General features: G+C 40.5%; 1 protein-coding gene and 1 long non-coding RNA gene across 2 annotated transcripts; both read left to right on the forward strand.

Moving 5' to 3' along the window:
• Positions 1–4,830: 4,830 nt before the first annotated feature.
• On the forward strand, positions 4,831–7,622 carry LOC120291202. Its single transcript, XM_039308261.1, has 4 exons — positions 4,831–5,132; positions 5,238–5,289; positions 5,397–5,494; positions 7,508–7,622. Exons 1-4 carry the CDS (start codon positions 4,928–4,930, stop codon positions 7,510–7,512), a joined length of 360 nt encoding a protein of 119 aa, XP_039164195.1. The 5' UTR covers positions 4,831–4,927; the 3' UTR covers positions 7,513–7,622.
• An 8,860-nt stretch (positions 7,623–16,482) lies between these two features.
• Positions 16,483–17,013, forward strand: LOC120291354. The gene is made up of 2 exons (XR_005549354.1): positions 16,483–16,638; positions 16,749–17,013. It is a non-coding gene; the product is annotated as an uncharacterized LOC120291354 (long non-coding RNA).
• Positions 17,014–17,923: the final 910 nt, after the last annotated feature.

Below are 17,923 nucleotides of genomic sequence, written 5' to 3' on the forward strand. Positions count from 1 at the left end.
CCTTAGATCCGAGTTCCGACTGTCTTTCCGATGGAGGATTGGAGATGGCCGGTCTATTTCCCTTTGGTTTGACAATTGGCATCAAAGAGGCCCTTTAAACCTTATATGCTCGACTCGATTATTTCGGATTCTCGGTCTATCTAGGTGTGCCACGGTGGCTGACCTTTTTCATTGACGGGTATGGCGTTCAAGACGGTGATTGAATCTTGGAACCACCCCCTTCCGATTCTCTCTAGAGTTCCGGATCGCTTTTTCTGGACCGACAATCCTTCTGGCCTCTTCTCGGTATCCTCAACTTGGCATATCATCAGAAGGAGGAAGGATAGCGTTAATTGGGCATCATTTATTTGGGACAAGGAAATCACACCGAGATATCAATTTAATCTCTGACTTATCATCAAGAACCGGCTCCCTACCCAAGTCCTTCTCATGTCATATGGTAGAATTGGAAGGGAGGTATGTGCCTTTTGTAAGCTAACGCCAAATTCCATAGACCACCTTTTCTTTGGATGCTGCATCACTTCAAGCATGGCTTTCTTTTGGGCGGCTAAATGCAATCTCCCGTGGCGGAACAAGACGTGGTCGGAAAACCTTCAGTGGGCGAAGAAATTTCTCTCTGGTAAGGACTTTTATCACTCTATTGAACGTTTTTCTTTTGGAGCTATATGCCACATTATCTGGAAGTACAAGAACGACATTCTCTTCAGAGGTCATCCTGTCGCTGTAGCGACGGTCAAGAAACATCTTATTAAAGTGGTGAAGGATAAAGCCTTAACCTTCTGGAATGTAGAAGATAACCCAAGAAATAGAAGACTCCAGCGGAATTGGGGGTTGGATCCATCCATTTTCTCTTCCTCCCTAGCGGTTCCATAGCCTCCTTGTAGTAAACGTTCGGTTTCCACCTTTGGCACGGTTAGTGGTACACCTTGGATGGGATACGGTGGTTTAGCTTTGGCGGCACCGCTCCTTGGTGTCTTTCTTTTAGTTTTTCTTGTTTTATTGCTGGTTGTTTTGTGAGGTTGGTCTCCTTCGCCCTGCGTGGCCTGCGCTTTCCTTGTTAGCTTTTAGCCGTTTATTAGGCGTTTCTCGCTTTGGCCGCTTTTGCGGAGTTCTTTTGCTGCCAGCACCCTTCCACTCTTGAAGACCTTTGTCTTTTTGAGTGAAAGTTTTGTGGCACCGGCTCTTATGTAAATGTTGGTTCAAAGCTATATACATCATTACCTTTACCAAAAAAAAAGAGTCGTTACAGGATCACTTCCTTGATTCCACAAAGTGTGGAGACTGTGCTACACTTCCTCAAGGTCTCACATATGTATGAACTCTCTTTTAAGTACAAGTTTTACGCTCAACAATTGAATTGACAAAGAACAAGGAGTTTCAGACTTTGGAATTTGTCTATCGCGCACACACTCGAATAACTAGAACATCTTCCTTATATACTCCTCCATGCCTTCATAACCGTTGGCACTTTCCAAAGGAGCTCTTCCAATCTATCCGTTGGACAGAATCAATTAGAGAGATCTCGAGTTATTAAAGGAATATGACGATAGCCCACTAATCCTGCTCGCCCATACAATCAGGATCTAGGTTTTCATAAGTAAAACCTTCAAAGTATACTTCGCCAATCAACAGATCTAAATTGCTCGAATTAAAGTCAAAACGAATAATAGAATCTGAGATGCTATATCCAGCCGAGAGATCTTCTTCAGTCGATATAATCAAATCCTTAAAGAAATACTCAACTCTGGTTAAATCTTCTTCGATGGTCTAGAAATTGTCAATGAGGGTAGACTTTGAATCTTGAGTCTGGTGGTCCAATGATCTTTAGACTTTGACAAAAAAGTCTGCAAGTCTTCAGACTAGACTGATAGAAATGTTTTGTCAGCTTCAAAATAAATGCGGAAGTTTTCTCCAACAAAACACAGGTCTGGGTTCCTAGAAAAGCATACCCATAACATACAACAGCATCAACAGAGGATCGACGGGACTAAAACTCGCGCGAACTAGTCGCCGCGAGCTCCGGCCAGACACCTCTCAAAACAGGGCACCCATGGTTCCGGAGGACCTACCTGGTTTGGACGGCAAGCGGCGAGCGGACCTCAGGCGACGGCGACGCTCTCTCAATCTCACTCTATCCCTTTGGCTCGCCCTCCGCTCTCCCCAGCTCTCCGATCTCTCTCTCTCTGGCTCCAACCAAAAAAAGTCCCCCATCAACAGCTTGCTCCTCTCTTGCCTCTAAGCTCCCACACACATGCCTCCTGCCGTGCTAGTTGTTGCTGCCGGCCTGGCCTCGACCACCAACTCCCGGTCGACGCTCTCTATCTTTTGTCATTTGTCCATTTTTTTTATTACCCGTTTTTTTATTTCTTTTTCTCCAACCCTTGCAGGTGGTCTTCTTCGTGCGTGCCCTCTGCACGCTTGAAGCTCGTTCTTCCCAAAATCGGCCTCACAAAAACTCACCCACTGACACAGCTCGGAACGAACGACGACCCTTCCACAGCCCCACCCCCGCCAGCTACCGGTCGTCCTTTTTGGCCGGCACCGACCACCAATGGCCCCAAACTCCGGCAATAAAAAAAAATCCTTAAAAAGAAAAATCTCACTGAACCCATACATTTAATAGCAACAATCTCGGCAAACAAACAAACCCGAGCACAGACCTATATTCCCAAGAAGCATAACCGAACACATAAGAGCACAAATGAAAGACCGGTGAGACCGAAGCTCTCGCAAACTGGTCGGCCGCGAGCTCCAGCCCGACGCCCACCCAAAGAATTAATTTTCCTCTTTCTTTTGTTCTTGGTCTTTCACGCGAAGTTCACATTCCCAGCACCCCGACTTCTTCACAGCATCAGTTCCCGCATATCAAACTCTCAAGCTCTCTTCTCTGTCTTTTTCCTTTTTTTATTTATTTGATCTCAACGTTAAGGCTTACAAAGAAAGCACCAGAGGAGAACCTCGCTTGCCAAAAATCGCACGTTCGAAAACCGTCACTACGCTGGCCGATAAGCACAAAATGTCCCAAAAGGAAATACGCCTCTAACAATGAAACCACAATCAGAATTTCATCGGATTTACGTTCAATGACTAAAACACAGTTCATAACAAAACAGAAGCCGAAAATCGAATGAGGCCAAAGCGGATTTGGTTTGGGCATTATGCTCCCTAGTGGGCGTTAAACGAGGGGCGCATCCAGATACATGAGACAAAAACCCAAGCCAAAATCATCATATAGCAAACACACAATGCTTAAGGTAGACTCCAAAACGATCCCTTCACATTAACACAAGCATGAATGGTGAACGACAAGCCTTGGCCTCGGTCAAGTCGAGACAAATCGAGGGCGTTGTCACCGGAGATGACCCTATGCCGCTCGACAACAGCGAACAGATGGCGAACTGGAGATATGTTAGACTCAGTCCGATCGCCTCGCACATCTCAGAGCTGGGATCATCGGGTGAACCAATTTGAAACAAAAAGAACAGGTGCTTATCGAGAGTATGGGAGCCGGAAAAAGGAACTGCGAGCATCGGCATTCGTTGGGAGCAGACCTCTCCGGCTACACTAAGCTCACGTCTTCCACCCCTCGGCTCAGCTCCCACTTTCCATCTCACTTGCCCTCTCTTGGTCATTCTCGCTCTCCCTCGTGGACTCTCACCCAAGACGTCCCCCGAACTCACTCTCCCTCTCTCCCTTTTAAGCTCGGCTAGCAAGCGCGCATGGCTCCTACCTCCGCCAGCTGCCTTGCCGGCCTAGCTCCAACCCTAGGATCATGCCATGCGATCGGCTGCCTCCCTTGCTCCCTCGCGATCCTCTGTCACCTCTGGCTCGTAGTTTGCTTTTCCTTTTTTTCTACAGGGAGCGTGAGGGGGAGAGAGAGGAAAAGGGAAAATAAGATTGGGCCGATGAAGGAGAGGGAAAATGAAGGAGCGTGGGCCAGGCTCAAGCCAATGGAAACGGATAAAGAGAAAAGGAAATAAGGCCGGCCCAGCCTAGCCTCGGCATGACCTCGCTTATTAGTTTTTTTTTTGGGTCTTTTTTTAATAATAACAATAATTGTTCTCTTAATTAACTTTCTATTTTCTTTTAACAAGAAGGCTCTGTTACTATTAATGCAAATGCTCCTAATATTTATATGCAATGCAATTTAATGGAAATTATTTTTGCTAGGATTTAAAACTTAATTCATAATTTTCTACGTGATTAAGTCCTAAATAAAATGGTAAAATTTAGGTGTCAACACGAGTGAATCATTTGTTAGTCTCTAGGCCAATGTCCTTTGCTTTGTTGTAAAAACAACAGCATTGAGAATGGCCCTAAAATGGCACTTTAATTGTCTCAAATATTCATAATTAAATTATGTTTTTAGGAGGAAAAATACAAAAAAATGAAATGTTGGGTCCGGTACGGATGATCGGTTCTGCCATTGGAATCGGGAATCGACAATGAAAATTATCGATTCCACATTAAAGGAATCGGGAATTGGATTAGCATCTTTGGGAATCGACTAACCGGTAGGTTCGGTTCAGCTCGGGCGGTTCCCTTTTTTTTTTTTGGTCGAAAATACGATGATTCTTCATTTAACTCGGAAAGTTCGGAGCATTTACATTAAAGGTATCAGCGCAAATTAAATCAAATAAGGCTATAGGGGGATGGATTACCCAATTACTAGGGAGGGAGTTCTCGCGTTGAGCTTTTGCAATCCAGTCCGCGGGCTTGTTTGCCTCTCTGCTGCAATGGGCCAAGGAAAAGCCCTGAAACTCTTTTAGCTTGTCTTTGATCCGGTCCACAGTGGGCAGCAGCTTCCAGTTCACTTCCTCTTCAGTCAGAACTCCCCGCACGAGCGTAAGACAATCTGAGTGTACTTCCCATCTTCTGTTTGTGCGGCTGGAGAGAAAATTTAGGGTTTCCAAGAGGGAGATCGCTTATGCTTGTTCCGCGGAGATCGCCTTCACCGTTTTGGAGAAGCCATCGATTAGGCGTCCCCGTGAGTCTCTGCATATGCAGGCTATTGCTGCCCTGTTTTCCGGTCCTCCTCTGTTCTCGGCCATGTTTGCTGGCGCGGCTTCTTGTTGTACAAAGGAGGCGTCAATGTTTGCTCGGAATGAGTCGGGGGGCGGGGGTTTCCACCGGTGCGTGTGATCTTCTCGCAGTTTCTCCTTGGCTGTTCTCTTGTTCCAGATTTCGAAGTTCTCTTGGAGAGCCGCTGATCTATATAGATTCTGTTTCGGTTGCAGGGCCTTTCCTTCGAAGATATAGTGGTTACGGTCTTGCCATATACACCACAAGGTTGTTGCGATTTTGTTGAACTTTGTTGCGCTTTGAGCATTCTCTTTCTGTATATGCAACCATTCATCCAACCTTGTTAAACCTAACCTGCTGATTTTGATTTGCAGCGAGTTGTCTTGCCAGATTATTGCTGTCCATGGACATAACAGCAGTGTATGTTCAATGGTCTCGGCTTCTTTTTGGCATATGGGGCAAAGTGGGTCAGGTAAGATTCTTCTCCGGTATAAATTTTCCACTGTGGGTAATGCGTTTTGGCATGCGTTCCAGAGGAATAGCCTTACTTTAGGTAGAATGTTTGAGCTCCAAATATGTTTCCATAGGCCCGGTTGTATTTGGTGAGAGGATGAGGCTTTGTTGGGGTGTGGGGTTGTGGCGTTATCTCTTGTAGTCAAGTAGCCGCTCTTTACTGAGTATGCTCCAGATTTTGTTTGCATCCATACTAATGTATCTGCTGTTGAGGGTAGGCCAATGGGTGTAGCTAGAACCTCCGTCACCCTTGGTTCATCAAACATCATTCGGATCTTTGTTTCATTCCACGTGCGACTTCTCTGTTCTATGAGTTCACACACTTTCTCTGGCTCGTCTCTCGCCGCCGGACCTCCTATTATCCCGCTTCTTAGCCATTTATCTTCCCTCACCATAATTTTCTGACCATTACCAACAGACCACGTAACATTTGGAGATATAGAATCCCTTCCCGCAATGATGCTTCGCCATCCCCACGAGGGTCTTGTTCCTATTCCAGCATTCCAGAAATCACACTTTGGGTAATATAGACCCTTCATTAATCTACTCAATAAAGAGTTAGGTCGCTGCGAAATCCTCCATGCTTGCTTTCCTAGCATTGCCACATTAAAAGATAGTAAGTCCTTAAAACCAAGCCCTCCTTCATCTTTCCTAAGCTTCAGAGACTCCCATTTCTTCCAATGAATCCCAGCAGAATTTTTCCCATTTTTCCACCAAAAATTAGCTATCTTCCTCTCTATTGCTTTACATATAGACACCGGGATCTTGAATATAGACATTGCGTATTGAGGAATAGCCTGCACCACCGATTTGATTAGTATTTCTTTGCCTGCTTTAGTTAGCAAATTCTCCTTCCAGCTTTCTAATTTCTTGTTCACTCGAGCCAAAATCCAAGCGAAAACATCTTTTTTAGATCCTCCCCAATCCGAGGGAATACCAAGGTACTTCCCTGTTTTTTCTATTTCTGGGACCCTCAACTCTTCTGCCATGTTAATTCTTAGTCTCCTCGGGCAGCTCTTACTGAAGCATATACCTGATTTATTTAGATTGATGGCCTGTCCTGACGCAAAACAGTAACGATGTAGTATTTCTGCTAAATTTTGACATTCTAAAATAGTGCCATTGAGGAAAAATATGGAGTCATCCGCAAAGAGCAAATGGGATAGAGTAGGACATGCACTGTTAAGCTTTATCCCCTGAATTGTACCATCTTCAACAGCTTGTTTCATCAATTGTGAGAGGACATTTGCCACTAGAATAAAGAGATACGGGGATAAAGGATCACCTTGTCTTAGTCCTCTTGTAGGCTTGAAGAAAGGCTGAGGTTCACCATTAAAATTTATGCTAAAGGAGACTGTTGACACACACTGCTGCACCCATTGCACCCACTTCTCACAAAAACCCATTTTTAACAAGCATTCCCGGAGAAAATCCCATTCAATACGGTCATAGGCCTTTTGCATGTCCAGCTTTAACACCGCTTGGAATTTACGTTTTCTCTCTCGGGTTCGCAGCTTTTGGAGTACTTCTTGCACCATCAGGATATTGTCTTGAATCTGCCTTCCCCCCACAAAAGCACTCTGTTCCTCTGTAATAATGCATGGTAGCATAGGTTTAAGCCTATTTGTCATCACCTTAGATATTATTTTATAAGCGAAATTACATAGGCTAATTGGCCGAAACTGTTCGATCTTTTCAGGATTGGGGATTTTGGGGATAAGAGAGATTGATGTTCTATTTAGATCAGGGTTTAGGTAACCTGTCTCAAAAAAATTCTGCACTTCTCTGAATATATCATGGCTTATAGATGTCCAATGGGTTCGATAGAATAATCCATTCAGTCCGTCTGGTCCAGGAGCCTTAGTGGCCCCTAGTTGTTGCATTGTAGCTGTGATTTCCTCCATTGTAACTGGTTCAACAAGCCTCTGATTCATATTTTCATCAACTGAAGCTGGAATTTGCTGTATGATAGGTTGAAAATTACGTGTCCCCACTGAAGTGTACAAGTTTTTGAAGAATGCTGCTGTTATCTCCTTTAAGGGCTCTTCCTCTTTCACCCATTCATCTCCTTCATTTTTCAGCAAGGTAATTCTGTTTCTAGATCTCCTCTGGATAGTAGTTGCATGAAAAATTTTGTGTTTCGATCTCCCATTTAAGCCATGAAATCCTTGAGCGCATACCCCAGACATCTCCTCTTGTCGCCATAGTTGTTCAATTTCCCGAGTTATCTGCTTTGCTGTCTCAGTTTCTTGATTTGTTTCCGGAGCATTTGTCAATCTTTGTAAATCATGCTTCAGCTCATTAATCCTGGTTTTTGCATTATATAGCCTCTGTTTACTCCAAACTTCAAGTTTTTGTGCTACTATCTGCAATTTCTCCACCATACACAAGTTTTGAGGTCCCAATTCCTCCCAAGTTGTTCTAACAAGATGCCCGCACTCCTCATTTTCAGACCAAAATGCCTCATATCTGAAAGCTCTCCTTTTCCTCTTCCTTCGTACATTTAAAGATACTAGTAGCGGGCTGTGGTCCGACCCGATGGCTGGTAGAGCTGTACATTCAGCATTGGGGTGTGCTATTCGCCATTCTATATCACATAAAGCTCTGTCAAGCCGCTCCCCTTTGCTCACTCCTAATTCGCTTTTCCTCGGCTAGAAAAGGGAACGTGTGGGACTGCGGATAGAGTAGTTTGGAGGGGGGATCGCCATGAGAGAGTTCTAGAGGGATTGCTCATGATGGATTTTAAGATGCTTCAAAAATCTTGTGTAATTTGCTATAAAAAGATTACTAAATCGGGACATTCACCTTTTTAATGACACGTATTTCGTTTGATTCATCTATATCGATCAATCACATCTTCCTATCATAGAGCATGCTCGAACTTTGAATTAATGCAAAATTTGCCATCATTTTAGTAAATCCTTCACTAGGTAAGGTTTCTTTGATTTATTAAAAAAAAAAAAAAACCAGTCAGAAGTATTCAAAATTTAGATTTTAAAGGTTTATTAAGATAGTTCTAACGTTTTTCTTTTACGATAAGTTATCAATTGAATAAAGTGTCAAAAAGTCATAAACTTATTGTATTAGTTGCAATTTAACTTTAAAAATTTTGATTTAGCGCCAATTTAATCTTTTTAATAAATTTTGGCCGGATATTGCTGATGTGGACGTCGGCCAACTTACGTGATACCACCAACACTAATGTAGACAATTTTTAATAATTTTTTGAATAATTTGGATTTTGATTTTTTTTTATCTTCCTTTCTTTTTTTCTCTCCTTTCTTCTTCCATCCTTCTTTGGGGCTCGGCCCGCCATGCCCAAGCAAGGCCAGCTTGCTCGACCATTGCCGATGGCCGGTCACCAGCAAAGGATGAAGAAAGGAGAGACAAAAATAAAGAAAAAGTAAAAAGTTAGGAAAAATAATTAGAATATTATTCCATGTCCGTGCCAGCGATGCAATTTTAGCCAGTCGGCATCCACATCAGCAATATCTAGCCAAAATTTGCAGGAATGACTGAATTGGTATCAAATCAAAAGGTTTATGACTAAATTAGCATAAATGTAATAGGTTTATGACTAAATTGACATTAATACAATAGGTTTATGACTTTTCTAACATTTTTCTTCTATCAATAATAAAATACCCACAATTCAATTATTACTTATTTTAATATTGGAAGAAACTTGCTAGTCGAAATTTGAGATTGACAATCGCTACCAACAATGGCTACAAATGGAAAAGAAGAAAGAAAACTACCATTGACCATGCATGTTAGCGATCATTTCTAAACAATGATTTTGTTTGTCATGGTTGAAAAGCCCATTTCAAAAACTTAAACTAATAGATGGACAGAGAAGAAAATGTAAAGTACACAAGAAATAAACTAGGGCACTATACAGCTCTAGTATCATGATAAAAGATTCAACTCAAAAGCTTGAATTAATAGTGGAGGGAGAGGACATATATATAAAATATAGATAAACCTCACCATCAAGCAATATGAAATATTTCAACCGTCATACTTTAATAAAATTTGAGGTTGAAAGTTAAATAATAATTTGCTTCATATGTCTCGTAATTATAAGAATCATACAAGCTCCCATCTGTGCGGGCAAATGTATAATACAAGCTTCTAAACAAAGGAAGCATGACGGGATCATATCATTAGCCAATGGTCTAGGGTTTGCTATGAGAAAAAAAGGGACCGCATCCCACATGCAAAATTGACTGGTTACCAACATTAAGATAATTTATGAACTGTAAGATCACTTTCGCATTTACTAGTACTTAAGAACGTAAAGGTAATTTAATAACGCTGAAACTAATTTTAAGAACACAAAAGGAAATATGGGTTTCCATTGTAAACAGTTGCGGATGTCCCTAAATAGTTAATTTTCGGACTCTCCATTAATCGATTGAGCTTGTGTATGCGATCAAACTCGACATTCTCAATAATTAGCAACTATGTTGGTTAAAAGACTAAGCGTAAATGCATTTATGACACTATTGCTCATTTCAAGCATCTTCCTAACACAATTCATCTAAGTTAAATAATCTTAGTTGAAGAATATGTTAGTCAAATGCGAAACCAGGATCCATTATAGACGAACCTTCAGCCATTGTTCGTATTCACGTTCGTCAAGAAATCCTAAAAATTCAGCGAAATATTGGGCACACTCTACTAACCCAATTCTCTCGCGTACTGATAGTGTATTCCAAAATTGAGAGAGTTTGCGTTAGACCTTGTGATTATCCATTAGAAATGAATGATCGTTCCTTTTATATATCGTCTCCTATCAAGGCGGTTATCAAATGGGCAGTTGTCACGAAGAAGTACGAAGCGTGCAAAAATTACATGTGGAATAACCGCCACTTTAAAGAGAAAATGTGGGTCTGAAAATGTGGGATCACACAGTATAAATAACAGAATAAGGTAATGCAAATGCTCAAATAAGATTATAAGAAGAGCTTTAGAAGTTCACATGCCATGTTTAGGAAATTGGGGATGCATCCGGGGACCATTTGGCGGGGACATCGTATGCATTTGGCCTATGTAGGTCAAGTTCACGCTTTCATATATGTCCATATTCGTAAGAAAAGGACAGGAATGGTGTTTGATATATCTATGATTGTTCAGCAAAATTACCCGTAGACTATTTCGGTCTTTGATCTTCACCAATCATGTCTAAGGTTGCGTAAAATGTCTCGTCGTGGTTTGAGGGAAGAACGTCGCATGAGCTACGATTTCTCTGCCTTGGAAAGGCACCTCAAATGTAGATTCGCCGCTTCAGCCCTTTTGAGAATTAACTATAGTCAAGCGAGCGTATGAGCTCGTCCATGTCTGCTCAGAGGCACCTCGGTTGGCAAAATCTTCTTCGACCTAGAGCCATTCTTCTCCTCTTTTGCTCCAACACCGGCTGCAACTCCTTCGGCGAGCGGATCGGTTGCCCATAACACTTGTACCTGCGTCAAATTCATCATCTTGAATGACACCAACCAGGACTTGGCGGGACTTGAGGTCAAGGACTGAGCAAGTCGGGGACATGCCCATCGCGACCAGCGCCGGAGGAGGCGGAGGCTTGGCGGCTGGCAGGTTGTAGGAGGCGGAAGGATCGGGCCAAGGGAGGAGGCGACGGGACTTGGAAATGGAGGAAGACTCATCGTCTTGTTTGGATGGCCTGAGTCTTGTGGGTGTGTGGGTTTTGAAATAATGGGTTGGATTATAGTTTTTCTCAGTCCACTTTAGCTTATTTTAGGGAAAAAAAAAAGAAGTTACTCGCACCAAATTGGGCTCATTAAATTTGAGTCATAAAAATGACGGGATCATATAATTAGCCATAGGTCTACAGTCTGCTATGAGAAAAAAGGGGAACGCATGCCACGTGCCAAATCGACTGGATACCAACACAAAGATAATTTATGAACCGTAAGGTCACTTTGGAATTTGCTAGTACCTATGAACGTAAAGGTAATTTGATAACATAGAAACTAATTTTATGAACACAAAAGTATGACTTAAAAAAATCATTTTGCAGTTATAATACAATAACGATGTTACTACAATTAGACCGTGCTAGCAATTTATTAAGAATAAAGATCATCAAGAATTAGCACTCACCTTATTAACTAATTACAAGGGAAATGACTACCTTAGAGGTGCATTACATCTTATAGGGTAAATTATTACTTTTAATTACTTACTATAAGGCATATGATTATCTTAAGAGACGTGCTATTTTGAAGGAGAGAACTTACACTTAGTGATTTCCTTATAACATAGTAAATTGTCTCAAACCTAGGGGTGAGTATCGGTCCAGGGTCAACCCTGAACCGACCCTGGACTAGCACTGTGCGAGTTGATCCTTGGTCCGAGAGTTTAGGGTTGGTCCAATTTGGACCAACCTTGATTATATATATATATATATATATATATATATATATAATACCTAATATATTATTTATAATTTTTATATAGATAAAACCTTAAAATAAATAACGTCAATAATATTAAATAATTATTTAATGAGGAGTTTGAGTAATTTTACATTATTCTTTAATAACTTAGATTTTTAATGTCTTTTATAGCGTTAATAGTCATAATTTACGAAGGAGGAAAATGTTTTTGTGAGGAGTCCTCACGATGTCCAAAAGGGCATAAACAACACTTTACAATATCCTCCCTTAGTATTTATTCTCTTCTGTTTTATTTGTCATCTTATTCTTCAATTTGCCAAAATTGAAAGAAACAACTTCTCCGCTCGCCACTTGATACTCGTCTCGCTCTCTTTGGGTTACTCGTGCTGCTTGCCGCTTGATGTTCGCTTGGCTTGTTACTCCTTGCTTGACACTCGATGCTTACTCTGTTCGAGGTTCACCCCACTCGACCCTCACTGTTTGCTTTTCTTAGCTGACCTCACTCGTCATTGAACCCATCAGGTCAGTCTGGTCCTCGGTTGCTCTTTCAAAGAGTACAAAAAACGAAATAAAAAATTATTGATTGATCCTGGGTTGATCTTAGAATCAGACCGAACCCATTGGGTCAGTCCGATCCTTAATCGCTTTTTTAAGGAGTACAAAAAATGAAATAAAAAATTATCGATTGATCTTGGGTTGACCCAAAACTGGACCGAACACACTGGGTCAGTCCGGTCCTCGGTCCCAAGTTCAATAGGATCGATCATCGATCTCAAAAATTGAGGACCGACACTGTATGAGTTGGTCCTAGGATTAGGGGGTAGACCAGCCCAACCTAGACCATGCTCACCCCTACTCAAACCATCACAAGTGATATAACACTTGCTAATTGACATAAAGCTGTGGTAAATTGGCTAAACTCCTCACAATAATATTGCACATATTGTTCATACTGTTTTATTAAAAATAATGACATTTCTTCACACTTCATAAGTTGGGGATGTTGTCGCCAGTAATTATCCATTGATGATTTTAATTTTCTTAATTAGTTGTAATTGGTAGTTCATTATGGTTAGTATTTTTTCCATTTTTAGTTGGCATTATTACGACTGGCATACTTTTTTCTTCCCCAACTGGAAAGTCCCCCTGTCATGGGAAATGAGAGGGTAACCGTCCGTTACTTTAATTGCCAGTAACGGACCTACCATAGCCACAAAATTATTTGCTGATAACCGGATGACTTGCTCATCAGGTTTTAGAAAATTAAAATATGAAGGTAATTTTTTCTTCTATGTATGTATCCCTCAAATCTTTTCTTCTACAAGGGGGTAGAAGAGTAGACTCCCCGGTTTTACATTAATTTCGTTTTGCTGGAACAATTTCATGTTAGTTAAAGATCAAAACACAAATCTATTTCACGAACTAATTTTAATTCACAAAAGGTAATTATTCTTCCTTAGTAACGTATAAATAAATACTTTTATATTTATTACTCTTTAAAAAATGCCCATAAATTGTCATACTTACGCATATTAGGTATAGTTCTACTTCTATCTAGCCATGTCATGATATTATTTAAATTGCATTTCTAATTTAAGGAGGCTCAGAATAAGCACTTCATGTACCGTCAATATTTCACGTTCAAAACAAGTAACATGTTGTTCAAAGTTATGTGCATCATGTACATTAAATAATTTTAATGAAAAAAAAAAAACATATCAGTTACAACATTGGGAGAAAAATTCTATTAACGAAATCAAACAAAATGAAAAAAAAAAAAAATGTAAGAAATATCGATGCATAGATATTACCCACGCCGTGATCCTTTTTTGGGAAAAAAAAAAGATTTATATGGTATGCGAAGTAAAAAGATTTATAATATTTTTATAAGTAAATTCCTTCACAAGTCCCCCAGTTGCCTGGGACTCATGAAACCAATTTGTGGTCACAATTGAACCGTTACCAATGAAAAACAATGATAGCGTTCCCTTCGCAAGGCCCCCATGTCATACCTGATCTAGTTAAGGGAAAAACAAATACCTTAGCATGTGTTCTCTTCTTACTTGTAACCATCTGTAATCTGACCACAACCACAACTCACTCCTTACACTAAGCACATCATATAAAGAAAGAAGAAAGAGAAGAGAATTCCGTGTATTAATATTACTTACTGTTGATACTCCATTCCATCATCCATGTAAACTCCATTCTTTTTACATGCGTCATCCATCAACACGCCTATGACACTTATTGTTTAAACCAGCACATAGAGACATGCATTCTCAAACGTATCGTACATAACTGGCTAATAGGCACACTGAACAGCACATACTATATAGCATCTACTCTTGCATGGCCTCATGACTCAATGCAATTCTTCTAGGACAAACGCACTTGTACCAGTAGATAGCCACCAAACCATAGGATCCTCCCTCTTCCGTTTCTTGAAGGCTTTGTAGACAAATTTCAGGACTTTGCGTACCAATTTCATGATTAAGCGGCTTATATGGCACAGGAAAATGAAAAACATCAATCCTCCCCATGTTTGCACCGCAATTCCTACTATACCATTAGCATACGTTTTTTCCTTCTCCGGTGAGGAGATTGATACGAGAAACGAATAACCCAATGCTGTGAAGGTGATCGCAACCCACATAGTTAGCATTACAATCCACGTGGTGATCCGACACCGCTTTAAGGGAAGACGACTTATGAGAAGCATAATGGTGCTAAGTGATGTGATGAAGCTTATCTGTTACATGCTATAAACAACTCGTAATCATCAAGGTTCTTATTTGCCTTTGCAAATTCGTCAGGTAGGTTCGTACCCGCTTCGTAAGCTATGGTAGCTACCAATGTCGCCACCACCATTAGCTCTTTATGTATACCGTTTTGCCACTTTTTCTTCGCTTCCCTCTTTCTCTCTATGGTAACCGTGTTATTCACATTGACGGTTTGTCTAGACAAGTTATGATTCTCTGAAGTTTGAGGAATAAAATCCATAATCTCTTAGGCTCTTTTCACGATTTGGCCTTGTGCTAGTAGGCCTAGTGCTGTGAAACTGTTGGAGTTCACAATGTTCAGGTCTACTCCTTTATTAGTTAGGAAGATTATAGTCTGCAGAGGAGTTACAATAGAATGTACCAATTGATGTCGGGTTTGAACTAGACAAGCGCATGTTGTAAACTTTTGAGGACTAAATTTGCTTCTAGTGTTTTTAAGTCCTCTAATGCTTGTGACTATTATATGATGCCTTCAAAAGGGAATCTCATCCCTTGTTGAATTTTTTCTGCTTCTCTATTTTTACATTCCTTCTAATCGAAATGAATTAGCGTGAAAATAACGTGAAGCATAAAGTTGTAATTAATTATATGGACGAGTGACTTCCTTTCCAAATATCAAAACTTGTGATGATTTAGCAAAATATGTCAGAAAAATCCTAAATCTATGGTATTTGTACAAATTGAATCCCAAACTTTTTAATTGTGTCAATTTATTCTTAAACCCTATGATCTAGTACCAATTCAGTCATTTAAGCTAATTTTAATTAGATATTGCTAACGTGGACCCCGTCCAATTTACATGAAACGATCCACGTTGATGTGAATAATTTTTAATAAAATTTTAATATTTTTTTTTTAGATTTTTTTCCTTTTTTTCTTTCCATTCCGAATGACAAGTTGCCAACCATTAGCCATGGTCAGGTTGGTCTTGAGGGTCTTTGTTGCTTGCCATTGGCAAGGTTGAACCCCAATGAAGGCTCCCCTCACTCAGGTTAGGGTAGCCTCGCCAAATCTGGCTTGGGCAAGAGTGAACCCCACTAAATCAGGCAAGACTAGCCTAGGCTAAGGTTGCCTCACCTTCGCTTCGATTGGGGCTCACACTTGTCTGGCTAGGCCTTGCCTTTGGTAGGCGACGACGACATTCACCTAGGCAAGGTCAACCTACCCAACCATGGCCAGTGGTCGACAAAAGGAAAAATAAAAGGAAAGAAAAAATAATAAAAAATAAAAAATAAAAATATTATTCAAAATTATCTTAGACTTGCGTGTCATACATGTCGAAAGAAAAAGGAAAAAAATTAGGTAAAATGTGTATTACGGAAAGTGAGAGTCAAAAGAAAAGATAATAAAATATTAAGTTTTTCTTCATTCCTAATTTGTTATTTTTATTATTGATTTTTATTTTTCACATATATATTGACCATTTATTTATTGAAAATTTATAAAATTGATCTCACATGTCAAAATCATGTGTCGGAAACTCACATGTCAGAATTCCGATTCGAGTGTCAAAAAAATTGATCAGATATCGGATTTTCCAACAGTTGTTGATCGAGTGTCGGAGAGTGTTGGATACGTGTCGAAATGTCCGACACGACACGAATGCTCTTAGAGAGTATCGGTGCTTCCTAGGTTATATGGTTGAATCACTTGCTTCCTCCATTTAGAAAACATTGCAAACAACTCAAAAGTCCCGATTCTCCCTCTCATGACCGATGTAAAAATTTCGTTGGGACGTAATCTTTTTATTTTGACATTCAATCTTTTAACGACAGATGTTGCGAGCAATGTACATTAAAAGGACGAGAGCCGCCGCGCCCGTTGCTGGGGACGTAGTAGGGCGCGTTTGGTTGGGCCACCCCATTATGTGGATTTTGATCCTGTCCATCATTCCGATGGCTGCGGTGAGGACTTCTCTTATGTCACTCTTCTCACAGCAGCGGATTAGCCCTTCAGAGCAAACATTTGAAGGCATTAAAAATTTTTCCCCTTCTAATCTGGAGACCGTTAGCAGGTGCCCAGCTGCATTGGCCTCTTCTTGGGTGGATCCTAAGCCCGGCACGATCAGCTGCTGATCTTTTGGTCACAAAGAAGATGCAGATGAAGCCCTGCGCAGGAGAACAAGTCAGATCAATTTCTGCAACAATATCAACTAATAAAAAAGTGGTTCTAGCATTGTGATGATTTCCTCTTCGGTTCGTTTGATGTCCATTCCGAACCGGGTTTCTCCAGGTTCGGGGACTAGTTCAACTGAAAACAACCATTGAGCGCTTGTGTTAGTGATCATTTCTAAACCATGCTTTTGTTGATCATGATTTTAATTTACCAATATGATGGTCCTTTTTAGGGTAGGTATGAGTTGTGAGGTAATATTTGTAAAAAAAAAAAAAATTGAAGTTGAAAGTTAACTTACACTTTGCTTCATAAGTCTTTTAAATCTAATAACAATACAAGCTCCTCTCTGTCGTTGCAAATGCATAATACATATTGGGTTATAGTTTCCGAATTATATTTAACAAATTAAAAGTTCTAGGATCATATTGTTATTTTTTAAGGAAAAAACCCTGGCGGCACAAAAAGAAAAGATCTCTCTTTCTACCAAAAAAAAAAAAAAAAAAAACAGTTTTCTTACGTTAAAGAAAAATGAGGGTCTTTTTTAAAAAAAAATTTCGTTGTCGCGTGGGAGGCAACACTATTTCCCTCTGTTCTTCGGCCGTGAAGTTCGAAGAACCTGTTCTCGGCCGAAACTTCAATGTCAGCGCCCATCCTTGCCGGTGATGAGTTTCGAGCATTTCCTTCAATTCCTTGCTTGCTTGATCATCGGTTGCGACTGGAAATTCACCTTATCAAGGTACGAACATATTGCTCTGCCTCCGTTTCCTGAAAACAAGGATAGAGGTGTCAAACTCAAGTTTCTGATTGAACGAAAAATCAAATATGTCGGTATGTTTGGTTTCTATGTGGATGTCAATCTTTCATTTGCTTCGAACATAGACACGAGGAAAATGCCTGCCCACCACTCGTCCGACAAAATGCTTTCAAAAAGGCTCACTGCATATTCATCCCGTTATCAGGAGATCTTAAAGCATATTGACTTAGCTTAAATGACGTCGACCGAATTTCGAGTTGTCGCGCAAGAGTTTCGTATTTCTGCGTTTGCCGAATCTGACTCTGTGTTGTTGGATTTTT

Source organism: Eucalyptus grandis, chromosome 3 (genome assembly GCF_016545825.1).
Source record: "Eucalyptus grandis isolate ANBG69807.140 chromosome 3, ASM1654582v1, whole genome shotgun sequence".
NCBI lineage: Eukaryota > Viridiplantae > Streptophyta > Magnoliopsida > Myrtales > Myrtaceae > Eucalyptus > Eucalyptus grandis.

Coding starts and splice junctions, on each gene's coding strand:
- LOC120291202 (XM_039308261.1), top strand. CDS start 4,928: ATGCTTGTTCCGCGGAGATCGCCTTCACCGTTTTGGAGAAGCCATCGA. Junction 5,133..5,237: donor GGGGGCGGGGGTTTCCACCG/GTGCGTGTGATC, acceptor TTTCGGTTGCAG/GGCCTTTCCTTCGAAGATAT. Junction 5,290..5,396: donor CTTGCCATATACACCACAAG/GTTGTTGCGATT, acceptor TTTGATTTGCAG/CGAGTTGTCTTGCCAGATTA.